At 38.9% G+C, this 17,098-nt stretch overlaps 1 protein-coding gene across 1 annotated transcript in view; it reads right to left on the minus strand.

The window, feature by feature from the left end:
- PDE7A (phosphodiesterase 7A) overlaps nt 1–17,098 on the minus strand; it is a gene marked incomplete at its 5' end in the record, with an annotated part of 48,090 nt that extends 30,992 nt beyond the window's left edge. The window contains 3 exons of the mRNA XM_082859002.1: nt 12,429–12,512; nt 15,704–15,764; nt 17,051–17,098. Of these exons, the coding sequence (XP_082715128.1) occupies nt 12,429–12,512; nt 15,704–15,764; nt 17,051–17,098 (193 nt within the window). The remainder of the gene's footprint in view (nt 1–12,428; nt 12,513–15,703; nt 15,765–17,050) is intronic.

The raw sequence follows: 17,098 nt of genomic DNA on the forward strand, positions 1-17,098 counted from the left end.
TTTTCCAGTTTAGTGGTTGTTTTGATGGAGGAACCAACCCCTAGAGCTTCCTACCCTGTTATTTTTATTTTTATTTTTTTTGTGGTACGTGGGCCTTTCACTGTTGTGGCCTCTCCCGTTGCGGAGCACAGGCTCCGGACGCACAGGCTCAGCAGCCATGGCCCACGGGCCCAGCCGCTCCACGGCATGTGGGATCCTCCCGGACCGGGGCACGAACCCGTGTCCCCTGCATCGGCAGGTGGACTCTCAACCACTGCGCCACCAGGGAAGCCCCCCACCCTGTTATTTTTGAGCCACACTGTCCCTTTCCTTTAAAAGGTGTTTTGCCTGGTCCCTTCTGGGAGTAGCTGCCCTAAGCCTTCTCGTCCGCTCAACCTGGGTTTGAGAATGGGGACAAGGTGCATGGAAAGGCTTAGCAGTCCAGAAACAACACCTATCAACAGCCTGGTGCACTAGGTATTTTTCTATGAATTATTTCCTATATATGCATAAACATACAGGTTCTCTTTTATCCCAGACAGTTCACAGCATTTTTTTAACTTAAGAATCCACGAACACCTTTTCAAGTCAGTAAATGGCACTTACATGAGCCATCACTTTTACTAGCCACATATTATCCCACAGTATGAAACTATCATAATTTACTAAATCTTTCTGCTCTTAGGCTGCTCCTAACTTTCATTTTTCTTACCAACAACTCTGTAGTAAACATTCTTATAACTGAGTCTTCGCACACGTCCTGATTCCCTTACAACAAACCCTCAGAAGTAGAACAAGCACATAGGAGCACATTTCAATGGCTTCTAAAACACACTATCAAACTGGAGGCTAGGTTTTCTAAAAGAAAATTGGAGAGGTTTCCAGAACTCTCCTAGAATAGCTTCCAAAATATGATCTAAGAAAAGGGAATCAGTAACTATGAATCAAGGATGAAGCATGATGAGATCATGTTAAGATGGAAAATTTTAGTTTCAGGTTTGCTTCACCCCACCCCCAGCCTTCCTCCACACACAGATACACACTGATTCCCTACAATGATTAAAAATAAAATTCCTATACTGAAACAAGCAAGTAGAGGCCACTATTGAGAAGGTATCAAGTTGAATAAGTAGTATCATTTAGGAACAGATAAAAAGAGGATACATGGGGAACTGGGAACAAGAAAGAGTGATCCTGAGAACTTAACTAGTACTTTCATTCAGACAGTTAAATGGCTAAAAGGCTCACCCCCGACCATATTACATAAAATCTGACCCTATTAACCAATATTCTCAAGAACTCATTTTGTGACATGAGACACACCAGTATTTATTTCACAGCATAAAAGACAACAGATTAAAGTTGTCTTTATTCAAGCCCAGCTTCCACCAGGCTAGGACTATTTAAGTCTCGGGCTTGTTCTAGTTTACATGGTTACCTACATTCCAATCCAGCTTAGAAAGCCGACAGGGCTCAGTGACTTAATCAAGTTACTATTAAGAACTGTTGGCGCTGCTGGTTCTTGTCTAAAATATCACATTACCTCACTCTGTGATCACGAACAAACTAATTAACCCACCAAAACTAAATGAGCATCGTTACTTAATGAACATGGGAATTACTTCCAGTCATCCACTCCTGGCTTCTCTGAGCCAGTACTGAAATGTGGGATAGCAGCAAATTTAGAAGCCATGTTTTTCTCTTGCTTTTCTCCTTCATATCAGAAAGTGGACAGAAAAAAGAAATAGAGGTAATAGGTTAAGGAAACAAAAGGGCTGGAAAATCAACACGTCTTGAGCAGTATCACTCTCAACTCTCCTACAGACCCTCTTCTCTGTCTGTCATCCAAACGGCATGGCAAAGATGTCACCGATATTATTAGACAAAAGAGCTTTTTAACAGAAAAGCCTGTGGATCTTGAGACTTGACCACTACTTGCTTTAACTGTCCACAAGAGGGAGTCCTGCAGTCACTATACCTGCTACCTTAAAACCGTAACAATCATTTAGACGCATTAGCATGAATTACCCTTGGAGACTGTCATACATTTTTTTTTTTTAATTCAGTGCTGTAAGGTGTTAACTCTAGTCTAGGGCAAGGTCATATTGAATGATAACTGAATAAAAAATATTAAGACATTCTTCGTTCCAATCTCCTCTTTAATTTTCCTTAAAAAGAACGGAAGCCATATCAGAAAGCCTACTGTTAATACTGAATAAACACATTTAGCTACATCTAAATTCAAGTTTTCTTGGAAGAATTTTTACATTTAGCATGCATGGATAAATGGAGAAAAAACAGCTAGGTGTTCAGAGCAATGGTCTTTAGTAGAGTAGCTTGTTCTGATATGGAGAAGCAGTACAGCAGGGCAAATAAAGACATCAGCTTTGGAGTTACATATCTGATTTTGAATCCCAGCCCTGCCCCTTTTACTAGTTTTGTGATATTAGGAAAGCTATTTAAGTTATTGAACTGATTGTCAGTTTCCTCACTGTAAAACAGGCCTTACAGAACTGTTGTAAAAATCAAAAGAGATAATACAGCAATATGTCTTTTTGGGCAAAGAATAAACACTAACATTAATGGCTACAGTTATTACAGATATCAATTCTTTTAAAACAATATGTATAATTGACATATAACATTGGTTTCATGTTTAAATATTTTTAAGCACATGACTTCATACTATTTATTTTAACAAAGCCAGATTTATTCTTCATGACAGCATAACTTCCTTCTGAAGACCACTGTATACTTTTACATACTGTAGAATTAAATGCACACATTTAAAGATTTCAAAATATGCATACGTCATTACTTTAAAATAAATATATAGACATTCCAAGCTTCACTACAAACCAAAGAAATAAAGGAGCTACTCATAATCTAAAATTACATCAATGTTAACATGAGAATAAACTAATATTCTTTCCCTTAAGCAATTCTTATAACTTTAGTTTGCAGTATTCAATATTCACTTTGACAGGATTTGATAAAACAGTCAATATAAAACCCTTTTTAAAAGATTACTCTTATTGTTATGGATTAGGCATTTCTTTTCTCCTTCATATTAGAAAGTGGACAGAAAAAAGAAATATAGGTAATAGGTTAAGGAAACAAAAGGGCTGGAAAATCAACACGTCTTGAGCAGTATCACTCCCAACTCTCCTACAGAGACGGGATACGTGACATGTTGGGTCCCTCTTACGCTCAAACGTAGGACTTGAACACAGCTCCTTATTTGTTACATTCCTAATTCCCTTATTAGTGAGCTGAGAAAAAAAGAAGGAAAAGAAAGCACACAAGCCTTACTGTATAACATACAAAATAAAGCTTAAAGTTAAGTCTCCAATTTCTCCAATTCTCCAAAGGTCAGGCAGAATTGAACTGTCATTAAATTTTATTAAGGTTAAGGTCCAAGCCATATCGGTTCCCTAATTTATGCTATGAAGTTAGAGAAGGTATCTAGGAGATATTCTTTCAATTTGAGACAAAAAAGAAACAAAAATCAGTGGTTTTTTCAAATGCAGGCACTTCACAATCTCCTGGAAAACTAGATACATTTAAAAAAATGCATACAGGGGGGCAGAATGCTCTGTTTCCTAATTCGATTCAGCACAGCAGTACTCATCTCTACAGGCACTGCTTGGCAAGGGGACTGTTATAGGAAGGAGGCAGGAACACGCATGATGAACAGACAGGGGAAAAGGACATGAGATTGTTTCCTGTGACTATGAACTATTACAGAAGTGTTTCTGAAACAACCAGATATGACTTCAAGATAAATGAATGACTGGGAACAAACTAAAATTTAATAGAAACTCCAGACAGATATGACCTTAGTCTATAATACCAGAACTATAAGTAGAGGCTGGCACACTCACATCTGAATGAGAGACTAAATTACAAATCATGGACAGCCACCTTAGCAAATCAAACAAATAATGGCTAAAAAAAAAAGAAAAATACGCTTGTAAATAGGAAAGTGATGACCAGGCAGTACAGTATGAAAGATAATAAGAAAAACAATGTAACACAGAAAAAGTCATGGCTGAGGGAAACGCCACGCAACAACTTCTATTCTTAAAGGGAAGAAGCAGTAAAAGCTTCGGAATATAAGAGGACCTGAGTTTGTGTGGGAGTTTACTATACATTAAAGACTAAGATAAACTAAGACAATAAAGTCAGTATGACATAAGCGTTTAAGCTCAAGATAAACGCAGAAACAGATGTTCTTTCTGATCATGTCACTAAGTATGAAACAAGTATCCAAGTCTAACACAGCCCTGTTAGGAAGATAAGAAACAACACAAAATCAAACGCACCTGAGGGTCTAAGGCAGCACTTAATAATTTTGTCTGCTTTCAGAGTGGGTCATTATAATAAAGACAACATGAGACATTTGATTCAACAGAAGGGCAGTAGCCAGCCTGAATTCAGTTTACAGCTAATACAGATCATACTTAGAGAAATACAAATGGGACCGTATTAAGTCCAACTGGTAGAAGATATGCAGTTTTAGTCAATTTGATGCAACAGGAATATATTCAATCTCTACAATGAGCCAGAGGCTGCCAGAAACCAGGAACAAAAAGATGAGTAGGGCTAAAAGCCTTTTAGGCTACAATGTAAATATCCTGAAAGGTTCCCTAGTATGGGGTGGAATAAAGTGCTAAAATGAATAAAAAGGCTCAAGATAATGGGCAAAACACATTTACATAGAATGGAACATTACCATGTGTCGGGAGTAAAAGAAAACGGAAAACTGCGTTTGTGTGGACATGAAAAAACATTCTCCTGGTATTACATCTTGTCCAACGTTGGCAGAGAGACCATGGCTTCCAGTCTGGATGACGTCAATGAGCTTTGGTGAATTCCATGAAAATTTCAAGCTGGCAGCTTCCCTTACTACTTAATAACCACGCCAGAACCTTGCAAAGGAAGGTATCAGTGCACATGTGGAGCAGAATTACAATAATGCTTTTATGTTTAAAGATATTAGAATTTGTTACTATATAAGCTAAAAAGAATGTGTAACTAAAAGAATAATTTACTAAATTTAGGGGCATCAAATGTACAGCAAACAAGAGATGAATTCTGACACAAAGTCAATATGGAATCCATTTCATTAAGCCCAACTAATTTAAAAGTCAAAATATTATATTTCAAGAGACCAGGTGTACGGCCAATTGGACATAGAAAAATATCTGTAGGAAAATTTGGGGCTCGTAATCCACCCTACGGAAAGCTGGTTACTGAAGCCAACATACTCGAAAGGAGGAAACTCACAGGAGGGAGGTTCCTGGTTCTCTCTCCACAGAGAGCGGAGTGAAAGCAGAACTTGAGAAAGCCCGCGGAAGGGGAGCTGTCACGCTAAGGAGAGACGGTCGGGAGCCACGGGGCCGCGTCAGCGAGACCCAGCTCTAGGGCACTTTTCAGTCCGCACCACCCAGCCAGCAGCCTAACATCTCTGCCACTCTCTAATCAATCAGCTTCTCTCTCCCCAGCTTTCTTCTCTATCCCCCATTACCTCTTTCTCCCAACTTGGTAGTGTATATATTGCTCATCATTATCAGGTGCCTCAAACCTCGAATTTTCACAACATAAGGTCAGGAAACTAAATAGGTTAAAATTAGTTGAATGCGGGACATCAAGAATCAGTTTATTAAATGCTGGAGGACCAGAAATCTGGACCTCAGTGGGAGTAATTCCTAGATAGGGCAGGTCTGGAAAGGTTAGGGATCTTCTAAAAATGGGATGAAAGCTGAAGTTTTTCAGTAGGTATCAAAGAAGTATTAACGTTAACACTGAAGTTTAAATATTTGTCAGAAACTAATCATCTGCCTATTGAGAAAGTGGACCAATCCTTAAAAAAAAAAAGTTATATAAAACGATCACATGCTTAGAAGAGCTAGCTGCATTATCTGCTAGTAATCCGATAGCCCTAAACACCATTACAAGATTCCATGTACAGCTCTGGGGGACAGACAAGGGACAAGGAGGTTAAGTAAGAAGCACCAATCTTAGTTTTTTGTTATCTAAACAAATAATTAGTGATTAGCATACTGTGAATACTCATGGACTGTCATGACACCTTTTAAGTAGTATAACCAGAAACTGCTTTCTATTCAATAAGCAATTTCACATCTCCTTTTGGGCTGAATAAAAATTTCTGACTTAACATGAGCATCTGAAAATTTCAGCAGTATCTTTAATGAGCTAAGATCTTCCAAATTTCTTAATAAACACAACCCATCGTATAATTCCCACTGATATGCATTTCTATCTAAATTGCAAAATGGAACACTCCCCAGAGAAGAAAATATTAGTTTGAAAAAACAATGTTCCGAGGAATGTTTCTGATCATCCTAAAATAATGTCAACAATGACTTCCTTACATGAAAAATCCCTTTCTCAAACTCAAACTATGTAAATATGTATGATATATATTATCTTTTGTACCATAACATAGGTAATAAGAACACAAACAAAGGTAAAAGAATGCTTCATAGGGCTTCCCTGGTGGCGCAGTGGTTGAGAGTCCGCCTGCCGATGCAGGGGACATGGGTTCGTGCCCCGGTCCGGGAAGATCCCACATGCCGGGGAGCGGCTGGGCCCGTGAGCCATGGCCGCTGAGCCTGCGCGTCCGAAGCCTGTGCTCCGCAACGGGAGAGGCCGCAACAGGGAGAGGCCCGTGTACCGCAAAAAAAAAAAAAAAAGAATGCTTCATAAAATCTCTTCAGTGAGAGATGATATCTGGGAAAATTTGTTTTCTTGCCCCATAGAACCAAGATAATAACACCTGATAAATTCACAAAGTAGTTAGCATGAACAGTCCACTTAAAGCAGCAGAGACCAAAAAACAAACGAACAAACAAAAACCCCCAAACAACAAAACCTAGTTAAGAATGAAAGCTTCTGTGTGACGACTTAAAAATTAGAGTAGAATTTCTTGATTAAAGCAGAATCTGTGACGAATTGCCAGGCTAACCCTGGCTGCAGACTTACACCAGGTCTTCTGCAAACACTTCCTGGCAACGAGGATTCATGATCTTCCAAATCCCCCCACCCTCTGTAACCATGAATACAGGTTAGTTTCAAAACGTCTTCCCAAAGAGTGAATTCTCCCATTTCTTTATAAACAACCACAGACCTGGTCTAATACCAGTTAACAAATCTGCACTCCGACTATAAACCCATGATTTTTAATAAATGCATAATTTAATTACCATACTTTAAAAACTTTTTGTTTAGAGATCATTTTGAAATACAAATAAAAAATGCAAAAAGCTGCAAAACTAAACAGTACAGGGAATACCCTTTATCACTACGCTTTACTCAGATTTGCCATTGTTAACATTTTATCCACCTGCTTTACCATTTGTACTGTGTGTGTGTGTGTGTGTGTGTGTGTGTGTGTGTACACGTGTGTGTGGTGTGTACTTGATTCTTTTTCTGAACATCTGAGGGTAGGTTATAAACATTCTGGTCTTTTGCCCTCAAATACTTCAGTGAATAACACCACAACCTAATACATGTTCTTATTATAAGTAAGGCCAATGTGAATGTCTTCACACATACACTGACATTTGTGTAAGATTATTCCCTTTGCATACATGTCTCGTGCTGAAATCAAAGAGAAAAAAAATGTTTACGACTCGTGATGCATCGTGACGAACTGCCTTCTAAAAAGTTTGTAATAACGCAAACTTCTATCACTAGCACCTTAGCTGATCGTTTGCTTAACTTTCTAAATTTGATAGAAATTTGTTTAGTAGTGAAGTTGAACACTGTTTCTGTATTTAATGTACTCATGTGTTCAGCTAATTTTCTTCTTTTGCCTCTTTATACCCTTTTAGAAAGACTCACAGTCAGAACTTGCTGCATGATAATGCCCATGGCAAATCCTACCGTGAAGATCCAATTCTAGGCCTCACGAGAACGAGAATAAGGATTTATGACAAAAGATAATCCAAACCACAAAAACTCAGGGCAGAAAAAAACGCAATATTTACACAATAAAATTATTATTGAGGTCTCACTTGCTAACTTTGGAGCCTGTAATTGTTCTCTAACTGGATAAACAGCTAGAGGAGAATGCACCTTGGGATGGTAAACCCAAACACTGTTTATAATAAACCGTATATATAAAAGAACCTTTCAAAAAACGCTCAGTATTGCAGTGTAGATGTCTAATTTCTAGGCAAATTTAATAAAGACAATTATGTTCAACGTGGAGAAAATCTCAATCCAGAAACAAGTTAAAACTATTCCAGCACCTAAACACACATCAGCAGCACCTCACAAATAGAACGCATGGAAGAAACACAAAATTACAGACAAGCAGTAGTTATAATGTACTAATGGTACAATATGTTTTTCTAACCTGTTGATATGCATTTTCTCCTGTGTTTTAAACTCTCTCTCTCTTTAAAAAGACCCTGCCCTGGGAGGACAGATTACAAGACAGAATCCTAAAAGGACAGACAACGGTTAAGAGACCACCAGAATAACCCCAGACTGTGGTAACAGAGGTCTGAATCAAGCAGGACAGGAGATAAGGAGGACAGAAAGGAGAGGAGAATGACAGCTATTTTCGGTTACTAAATACATGGGACTGAATGCAGACTGGCTGTAAGCAATGAAAGAACTGAGAGAGACAAGAATTTTACAACAGGGAAAGTTAACAGTGAGTTTAAGGTAAAACCAAAGAGATGCACAGAAGGCGTGGGGTGAGGAGCTGTACACATAGAAAATTCTAGCTTCAATGAATTTAATACACCTACCCAGAATTTTGTATTCAGAACATTCTAGAAACTATTTTAACTTCAGCATGCAAATATTTATGTCACTGTGAAAAATAAAATCATATTTTTAATTGTATACAAAGGAGAGGGCACATTACTGAAGCCCTGCTGCTCAGGCCCTCGAGGGATTACGCCCACCCCGCGGCGCTGGCCAGGTCCGCGGGACACGGCTGAAGGCGGCACTCGGCAGGCTTCAGCCACAGCTCGGGCATGCGCTCACCCCCCTGATTAGATCACATTTCACAAAATACGCTCGATGAAAATTTTTTCTTTTCAGAATTCTGAGCTGTGTGATAAACAGAACCTACGACACGAGTAGGAAAGAATGACTCATTTTTCTCTATTTAAAAAACCCCTCCAAATTACGTTATCATTTTGGCTTAGAGAGATACTCTTGTTTTATAATAACTACAGGGTCAGTTCCACAGTGACAATTTCCAGCTACAGCCTAGAGTCTTAGAACATCTGTCACGATGGGGTCGTGAAGAGAATCTGCATACCTAGAAGCCGAGTGGCCTCTGCTGTCCTGAGACACCAGACCACAGAGGCTCCACATTAGGATGCAAGTGCAGATCCCCAAGCCCGAGACTGCTGCACACTGCTTTCAACCATTTCTTGCCACTAGGTTTCATTTTGCACCCAATCTGAGCACCTTTATCTCTTAGAAGGAATATTTTATCCGTTTACCTTTACTGCCATCATTGATACCTTTGCTTGTACTTTTCTCATTTTGTCCTTAAGATTTTACACCATTTGCTCCTGGTTTCATAATGATTTAGAGATAAACATCCTATTTGACTTCCATGAGAGAGTACCTCCAACAATTTGGTCATTTCCAACTTCCCTCCCCCACAGAAATGTCCCATTATGTCTCCTATTTAAGACTTCCAGCATCTTATAACAATTATAATTTTCAAATCCTCTCTTTCACTAAAATGCAGTAGAAGACAAGGGGTAACCTAGAGACTCCCAATGCAACTGTGCTTTTCTTTAGGTCAGTATTGAGACTTTACCATTTTACTGATATCCTTACTCAGAGCCAATCCTTGTATATTACAATATTTAAAAACAATTTTATTTAAACTTTTCAGTGAGTAATATGTTCACATGAATCAAAATTCAAAAGGGTGTAAAACAAACAGCTTCTTTCTCTCTCACGTCCTCAGGCCGCCCAGTTTCCCTCCTGGAGGCAACCCATGTTACTAAGGTCTAATGTGTTGTTACAGAAAAGAACGACATATTGAATCACTCTCGCTTCCTTCCCCAGACAAACCCACTAATCCTGGAGTATTATTCTTTTATGCTGTTGGTATTCTTTTTGCTAATATTTTTTCCAAAGATTTTTTTATAGACATTTACACTTAGAGTATTACATTTGCCTCTTGAAAGTTATATTTGCTCTATAAAAATAGCTCTGAATGACTTCTTTTTGTGTAATCTGAAAGAATTTAAAGTGCTGTGAAACTAATTATCAGTCTCTTAAAGACACTGAATAATTTGCCTGTAAAATCTCTGGACCTCATGCTTTTAGGGGTAACTCTTGTGTAGCTTTCTCCAACATGTTGACCCCAGAACTCTTCCACACTCTTAAAATTATTCACTGCCCCAAAGAGCTTTAGTTTATGTGCGTTGTATCTACGGATATTTTCCATAATAGAAATTAAAACAAAAATTCAAAATACTTATTTATCATTTCATTCAGAAATAACATAATAGGACTCCTGGTTTCTGGATCTGCATATAAGGAGCTTAGAAGTTGCCATTCTGTCCTAACAACACATAAAAAGCTGAACAGACTGCAAAATCAACAACTGTTCTAGGATCCACTGAAGACGTGAGGACACAGGGCGACTCACTGCCCCAAGACTGGAGAGACAGGCAAAGAGAGACAACTTACTGGCACAGAGACTCACAAATGGAAACCTCCTTGGGAACCGGTGCCGGGGCAGAGAAACCTGAACTATAATCGATGAACTTCTGGAGGCTTCTCTGAGAGTTAAAAACTCCAGGGAAATCCAGTCATGGGGTGGGAGGGGGGAGCAGAATTTTGTGAGATTTACCTCCAGGAGCTTGACCAGGTTAATCCCACAGTAAATGTCTGCCAGAACTCACACAAGAAGAAGGTGCCAACCTGAAAAGGCCCATCTCTATTAAAGAAATTGAATCAATAATCAGCAACCTTCCAAAACAGAAAACATCAGGCCTAGAGGGGTTCACTGGTGAGTTCTTTAAGGAAGAAATTATACCAATCCTCTAAAATCTCTTTCAGAGGCTAGAAGCACAGGTAACACTTCCTAACTCACTCTAATCAGACATTATAAAAAAAAAGAAAACTACAGACCATTCTCTCTCATGCATATAAATGCAGAAATTCTCAATAAAATACTGGCAAACCAAATCCAAAAGAGTCTCCTTCCTCCGAAGAAGATTAACACTTACTTCTAAGCAGGTGGCTTAGAGGCACTAAAATCACGGACCACCTTAATCTAATCATTATTTGAGAGAGTTTAAAGCTGGGATTTTTTTCTAATATAAAGCACTTTGGGTCTCTGACTGAAGCATAGAGCGTTTACCGGGACAATTCCCCAACCTTGGTGAACTACAAACACCTGTTTTTGTTTTTCTGGCCTCAAGTGTCCAACAAAAGCTCTGCTCAGCTTCTCACCCACTTTTCCCAGCATCAGCAGATGCCACTAAGGGGAAAAGTAGCCTGAAATGCCTGCCTCGTCCTTGCCTCAACAGCACTCTGATACACTCAAATACACGTCTTTTCTACTGTGTCTAGTTTTTCTAATTTTTTCAATTGTATTGTTAATCCAAATAATTCATCCAACATGACCAAAAGAGGAACTCCTCCAAAAACAGATTTAATATGGTTAATATTTAAGGGTTTTAGAAGTCCTGTTTTTTCCCTTTTTCTCCCATTATGCACCGGAACCAAACAATATTTGTTTTCGAAATACGCATTCTACCAAACATCTTTCAGGGGTACGTGTGTTTTTAAATAAATCCAAGGGATATATACCTTGTTAACTATGAGATACCTTTATATAATGTCACCTGCACAAAAACATTTTATCTAGAGTCGTGAAGACAAAACATTTAGAATAAAACAACTTTTTTTTTTTTTTTTTTTTTTTTTGGCAGTATGTGGGCCTCTCACTGTTGTGGCCTCTCCCATTGCAGAGCACAGGCTCCGGACGCGCAGGCTCAGTGGCCATGGCTCACGGGCCCAGCCGCTCTGCAGCATGTGGGATCTTCCCGGACCGGGGCACGAACCCGTGTCCCCTGCATTGGCAGGCGGACTCTCAACCACTGCGCCACCAGGGAAGCCCAAAACAACTTTTTGAACATATAGTTTTTAAAAAGAAAAAAATGTACCAAAGTAATTTCACATTTAAATAAGAAAGAAGAAAAACCATACCAGCTTTCATATTTTGATACTTTCCAATTCTACTTGCCTCTAAACATTTACAAGTATTATTTAGAAATAAAGTGTCATTTATCATGACCCAGTATTTTAAAAACATTTTAAACATAATGTGTTTTTCCTTGTATTTGCTTTCCCTTGGAAAATTACATAATTTTATGAAGATCTTTTACTGGAAGTCTGAGAGAAATACTGTATCTGCTAACACTTACCGTGAAAAATACGAAAATCAATATATGGATGAGAACCTCTCCTTTCTGATTCAAATCCTGCTCGACTCCTTACGCGTACATCTCCTGGACAGAATCAGGAATAAAACATAAGTTTAGAAGGCTGCCATTCAGGAAGAAGCTCCCACATGCAATAAAGGTCTATGTGGGATCAAACCCATAACTCAGGCTACTAATGATATAAATGGAATAAGTAGTTAAGAGCTGATTTATTTGAAAGGGTTTACAAATTTCTGGCACTGAGTTATAAGGCTAGATGAGGTTTTTTTTTAACCTACCCCTCTAATAATTATAATCTCTATTTTAGAGTCACCTTCTGAAAGATGATTCATGTATATGATAATCCAACCTCATATCTTATTACTCACATGGAGTTAAAAAAAATCCTCAGCACAAAACTTTAAAAAGCCACAATGAGAAGCAAATATTTATTAAGTGTCTACTCTGTGCCTAACACTATACTATAAGGGATATAAAGAAACAGAAAAAATATTACCTATTCTCAAGCAGCTTATAATTTTTTACATGTACAGAAAATTAAAATGTTAAAGATTTTGCCTGAAATGTTTAATCTGGTCAGTCTTCTTTTTTCTCATTGACAGTGGGTCTAGTCAAGGTCTTTAGTTGGGTCTTAAACTTTGTTGTTTCTAAGCTCAGTATTGTTTCTTCCTATATTCATATGACTTTTGGATCTACTTCTCCATACAGCAACATAACCACTGCAATCTTCTGCCAGGTGCTCTTTTTCTGCCTTGCAGACATTATTTCATTTAATTCTCTAACCAAATCTGAGAGATAGGAATCTTAACCCCCCATTTTCAGATGCAGAAACTGAGATTTTTAGATGTTTAAGAGCATGCATATGCCACAAAGCTAGTGTAAAGGTGTGCCAGGGTTTAAACCTAGCTCTGCGGGCTCCAAAGGCAGCACCTTTCCCATACACTTCCACAGCCTCCGAGTTTATAACCTTTAAGTCTCCAGTCCCTATTCCTGTGCCCTCGCAATTCCGCTTGCCTGGAAGGCTCTCCTGCTTATTCTTTGTTTCAAGGTGCCTGTCATCCACCATGAGTCCATCCCACAACGATTAATCCCTTCTCTCATGTGGCGATGCCTTCACTCTCTATTGGATGTTTACTGAGCACTCACTACCTGTCAGGTAACACAGCAGTGAGCAGAATATATAAAGTCCCTGTCTTCATGAAGTGCACCATTTCATGGAGTGACACAAATAATAAAACAAACAAATAATTTCATTCTGTGGAAGATGGTAAAAAGCACCATGCAGAAAACTAAAGCAAGGAAAGAAGAACAGGGAGGAGGAGTCGGGGAGGAGTGATTCATGGCTGTGGTCAGAGACCTCAGCGAACGGGAGGCATCTGAGCAGAGGCCTGGAGGCAGCGAAGCAGTGAGCCACACGGCCACCTGGATGAAGACGGGTCCAGACGTAGGGAGAGCAAGTATGAATACCCTGAGACGGGAGCATGCTTGTCACGTTCAAGGTCAAGCGAAAAGGCCCGCATGGCTGGAGTGAGGTGAATGAGGGGAACTGGTAGGAGGTGTGGTCAGAGAAACAGTAGGGCCACATCACACTGGACCTTCAACGGGCCATTGTCATAGCTTTGGCTGTTACTCCAAGACAGAAAACTATCGGAAGATTCAGAACAGAGGGGTGAGATGGACTTAGGTCTGAAAAGGTTCACTCTGGCTGCATAGACTAGAATCAAGTAGAGACGCACAGGCAGACGCAGGGAGACACTTAAGGAGTGAGTGCATTCAACGAGGCAACAGCTATGGCCTGCGGGGAGGGGGATATGGGGAGATGCTGGTCAAGGGGGTAAAAAGTTTCAGTTACGCAGGGAAGTTCTGGAGATCTAATGTACAACTATGTGACGACAGCTACCGATAAAAAACCGAGTAACTGTGGTTCAGTTAGGGATGGTAACAGCATTGTGGTGGGGAAATCCTGGATACACTTTGAAGGTATCAGCCAAGAGGATGTGGTGATGAAGTAAACGCAGAGGAAATAAGAAATAAGAGTCAAGAATGACGCCAAGGTTCCTGACCTGACAACCAGAAGAATGGAGTTCCATTTTCTGAGACGGTGAAAGAATGCAAAATCGCAGACCTGGGGAACACAAATCTTTTAACACATATGTTATGGGTGAGGCACCCATAACCATGTGGAGATGCTCTACAGAGTGAAGAAGACAGGAGTCTAAAACTCTGTTTTAAGGAGAGTAGAATCCTGACATGTCTACAGAGAGAGATGGAGACAGTAAAGAAGAAAAGGCTCAACATTCCTGGGGGGGGAATATGTGCTAGAGGAGAATGGGACTAGGCAGGTAAGATACACAAGGTAACTTAAAGAGAGAAAAAGGGAAGAGCAGAAACAGGACACTGGAGAACACACAGGCCTGAGACTATGAAAAGGAGTTAATGAAAGAGGCACAAACAAACAAACAAAAAACCCCAAACCAAATCACCACCCCAGAAGCAGGTGAAGAATAAGGATGACTAAATATCATAGAAATTGAGCGAGGAATTCTGAGTACAAGGAGAGCAGTCATGAAGAAAAGACAGTAAGAAAAGATGAGTAAAGGTGCCTACTGGAATCTTTATAGTATGTTTTTAATAGTATGAATTAAAGTGCAAGGGATCAAGGAGTGCGTGGATGAAGAGAAAAATCTGGCAAAGAGAGGGAAAGAGAGAAACTACACACATATATGTATGTGTGTGTGTATATATATATATATATATATCAATTATACATGTATATATACACACATCAAATTCATTTTACCCTCTGGACTTGAGTAATACACTAAAGATTTAAGAACTGAGACTAGGAGAAGACAAATGGCCTTCTCACCTGCCAACTGAGAACAAACACATCCAGTGACAGGACTATGCGATCAGGTAATTCACGGTCTCGTCTTTGTTCGTGTTACCGTTTAGTATTCAGCAACTGTACAAATCTAAGACTCTTTTTATGAAGAATAATCAGGATGCAACTTAAGATTGTATACTAATCACAGAGTCCCAGTTATTAAGCCAGAGATTTCTCAATTACCCAAACTCTAAGATGCCCCTCTTTATTCACATCATATTAATTTTGGCTTCTAGACTCAACTTCAAAGTAATAGGTCATTTCTGCTGCAAACAGTGATGAAAAGCTACCTAATGAAAGATATCTCGATCTTGAATTAACAGCAGATAACAAAATTAACTGATATTGGTGCAAAATAAATAATTCTTACCTAGCATACGAATGTACAACGCAGTCTGATCAGAGCTGTCATAGGAGATAGCTCCACGCCTCTAGAAAAAAAAAAAACAAAAACACATTTTAATGCATGATAATTTAAAATGTGATATAAAATTCAATTCAACAAACATGTATTTATTATTTTTTGTGACGCACTGTGCAAGAGAAGTTGGGATATACAAAATGAAATTAAATACAGTATTTGCTCTTGAAATCTCTAGTTGTGAGGAAGACAAATAATTATAATACAATATGATTAAGCATTGTTGGAGAAGTGGATACAGAGTGAGGAACACAGTAGGTGGAAATTTAATGTCAGAGTACATCATACAAGCCCACTTGAAGAGAGAGCTTCTGCAGAGGTAGTCGGAATTGATGGAGAGACACAGTTCAACTACTTCACTATTCCCTTCACTTAAACATGAATGAATAAGCAAACAAGAATCATCAGACATTTGAAGAAACTCTTTAGCTAGAAATAAATGGAACAAAATGAAAAACCAAATGGCCCCGAAGCTACAAGAAATAAGAGAATTTAAAAAATGTAATTAGTGTACTCAGAGAAATCTGAGTAAAACAAAAAATGGGGTGCACTGAAAGAGAACAGATTTAAAAATATATTTTGAGCTTAAAAATAAACAGGTATAAAAAGTATCTTGCAACATTACTCATAATGGCCCCCAACTGGAAACAATCCAAATGTCTACCAACTAATGCGGTATAGCCGTACAATATTATTCAGTATTCAATATCTAGTGTTGTTATCCAGACATAAAAAGGACTGAAGTACTGATACATGTTACAACATGGTTGAATCCTGAGAACAGTATATCGAGTGAAAGGAGCCAGTCACAAAGGACCACAAAGCATATGTTTCCAATTATATGAAATATCCAAACAGACAAACCCAGAGTCAGAAAGTAGACTGACTAGTGGTTGCCTAGAGTTGGGAGAGTTGGTGGGAACTGGAGAGTGAATGCTAATGGGCACAGGGTTTCTACCTGCAATGATGAAAGTGTTCTCAAATTAACTGTGGTGATGACTGCACAACTCTGTGACTATACCAAAAAGCACTGAAATTAAAAAAAAAACACCCACTTTAAATGGGTGAATCGTATGGCACATGAACTATACCTCAATAAAGCCATTTATAAAAAATAATGAGTATTGCAAATATTTTAAATATAATTACCAAAAAAAAACCAAAAGCAAGAAACCAAAAAACACCTCTGTAAGACCTGAAACACCTTCAGCAAGTTCTGCCAACTCCACCTTCACACCCATCTCCCTTCCTCGATCTCCACTTCTTCGTTCTGTCTCAGGCAATAGCATCTCTCACCTGGCCTCCTGCAATGTTCTGCCCTGCTGACTGGTTTTCCTGCTGCAT

The sequence above is a fragment of the Leucopleurus acutus genome (genome assembly GCF_964270905.1).
Source record: "Leucopleurus acutus genome assembly, chromosome: 17".
NCBI classification, from domain to species: Eukaryota; Metazoa; Chordata; class Mammalia; order Artiodactyla; family Delphinidae; genus Leucopleurus; species Leucopleurus acutus.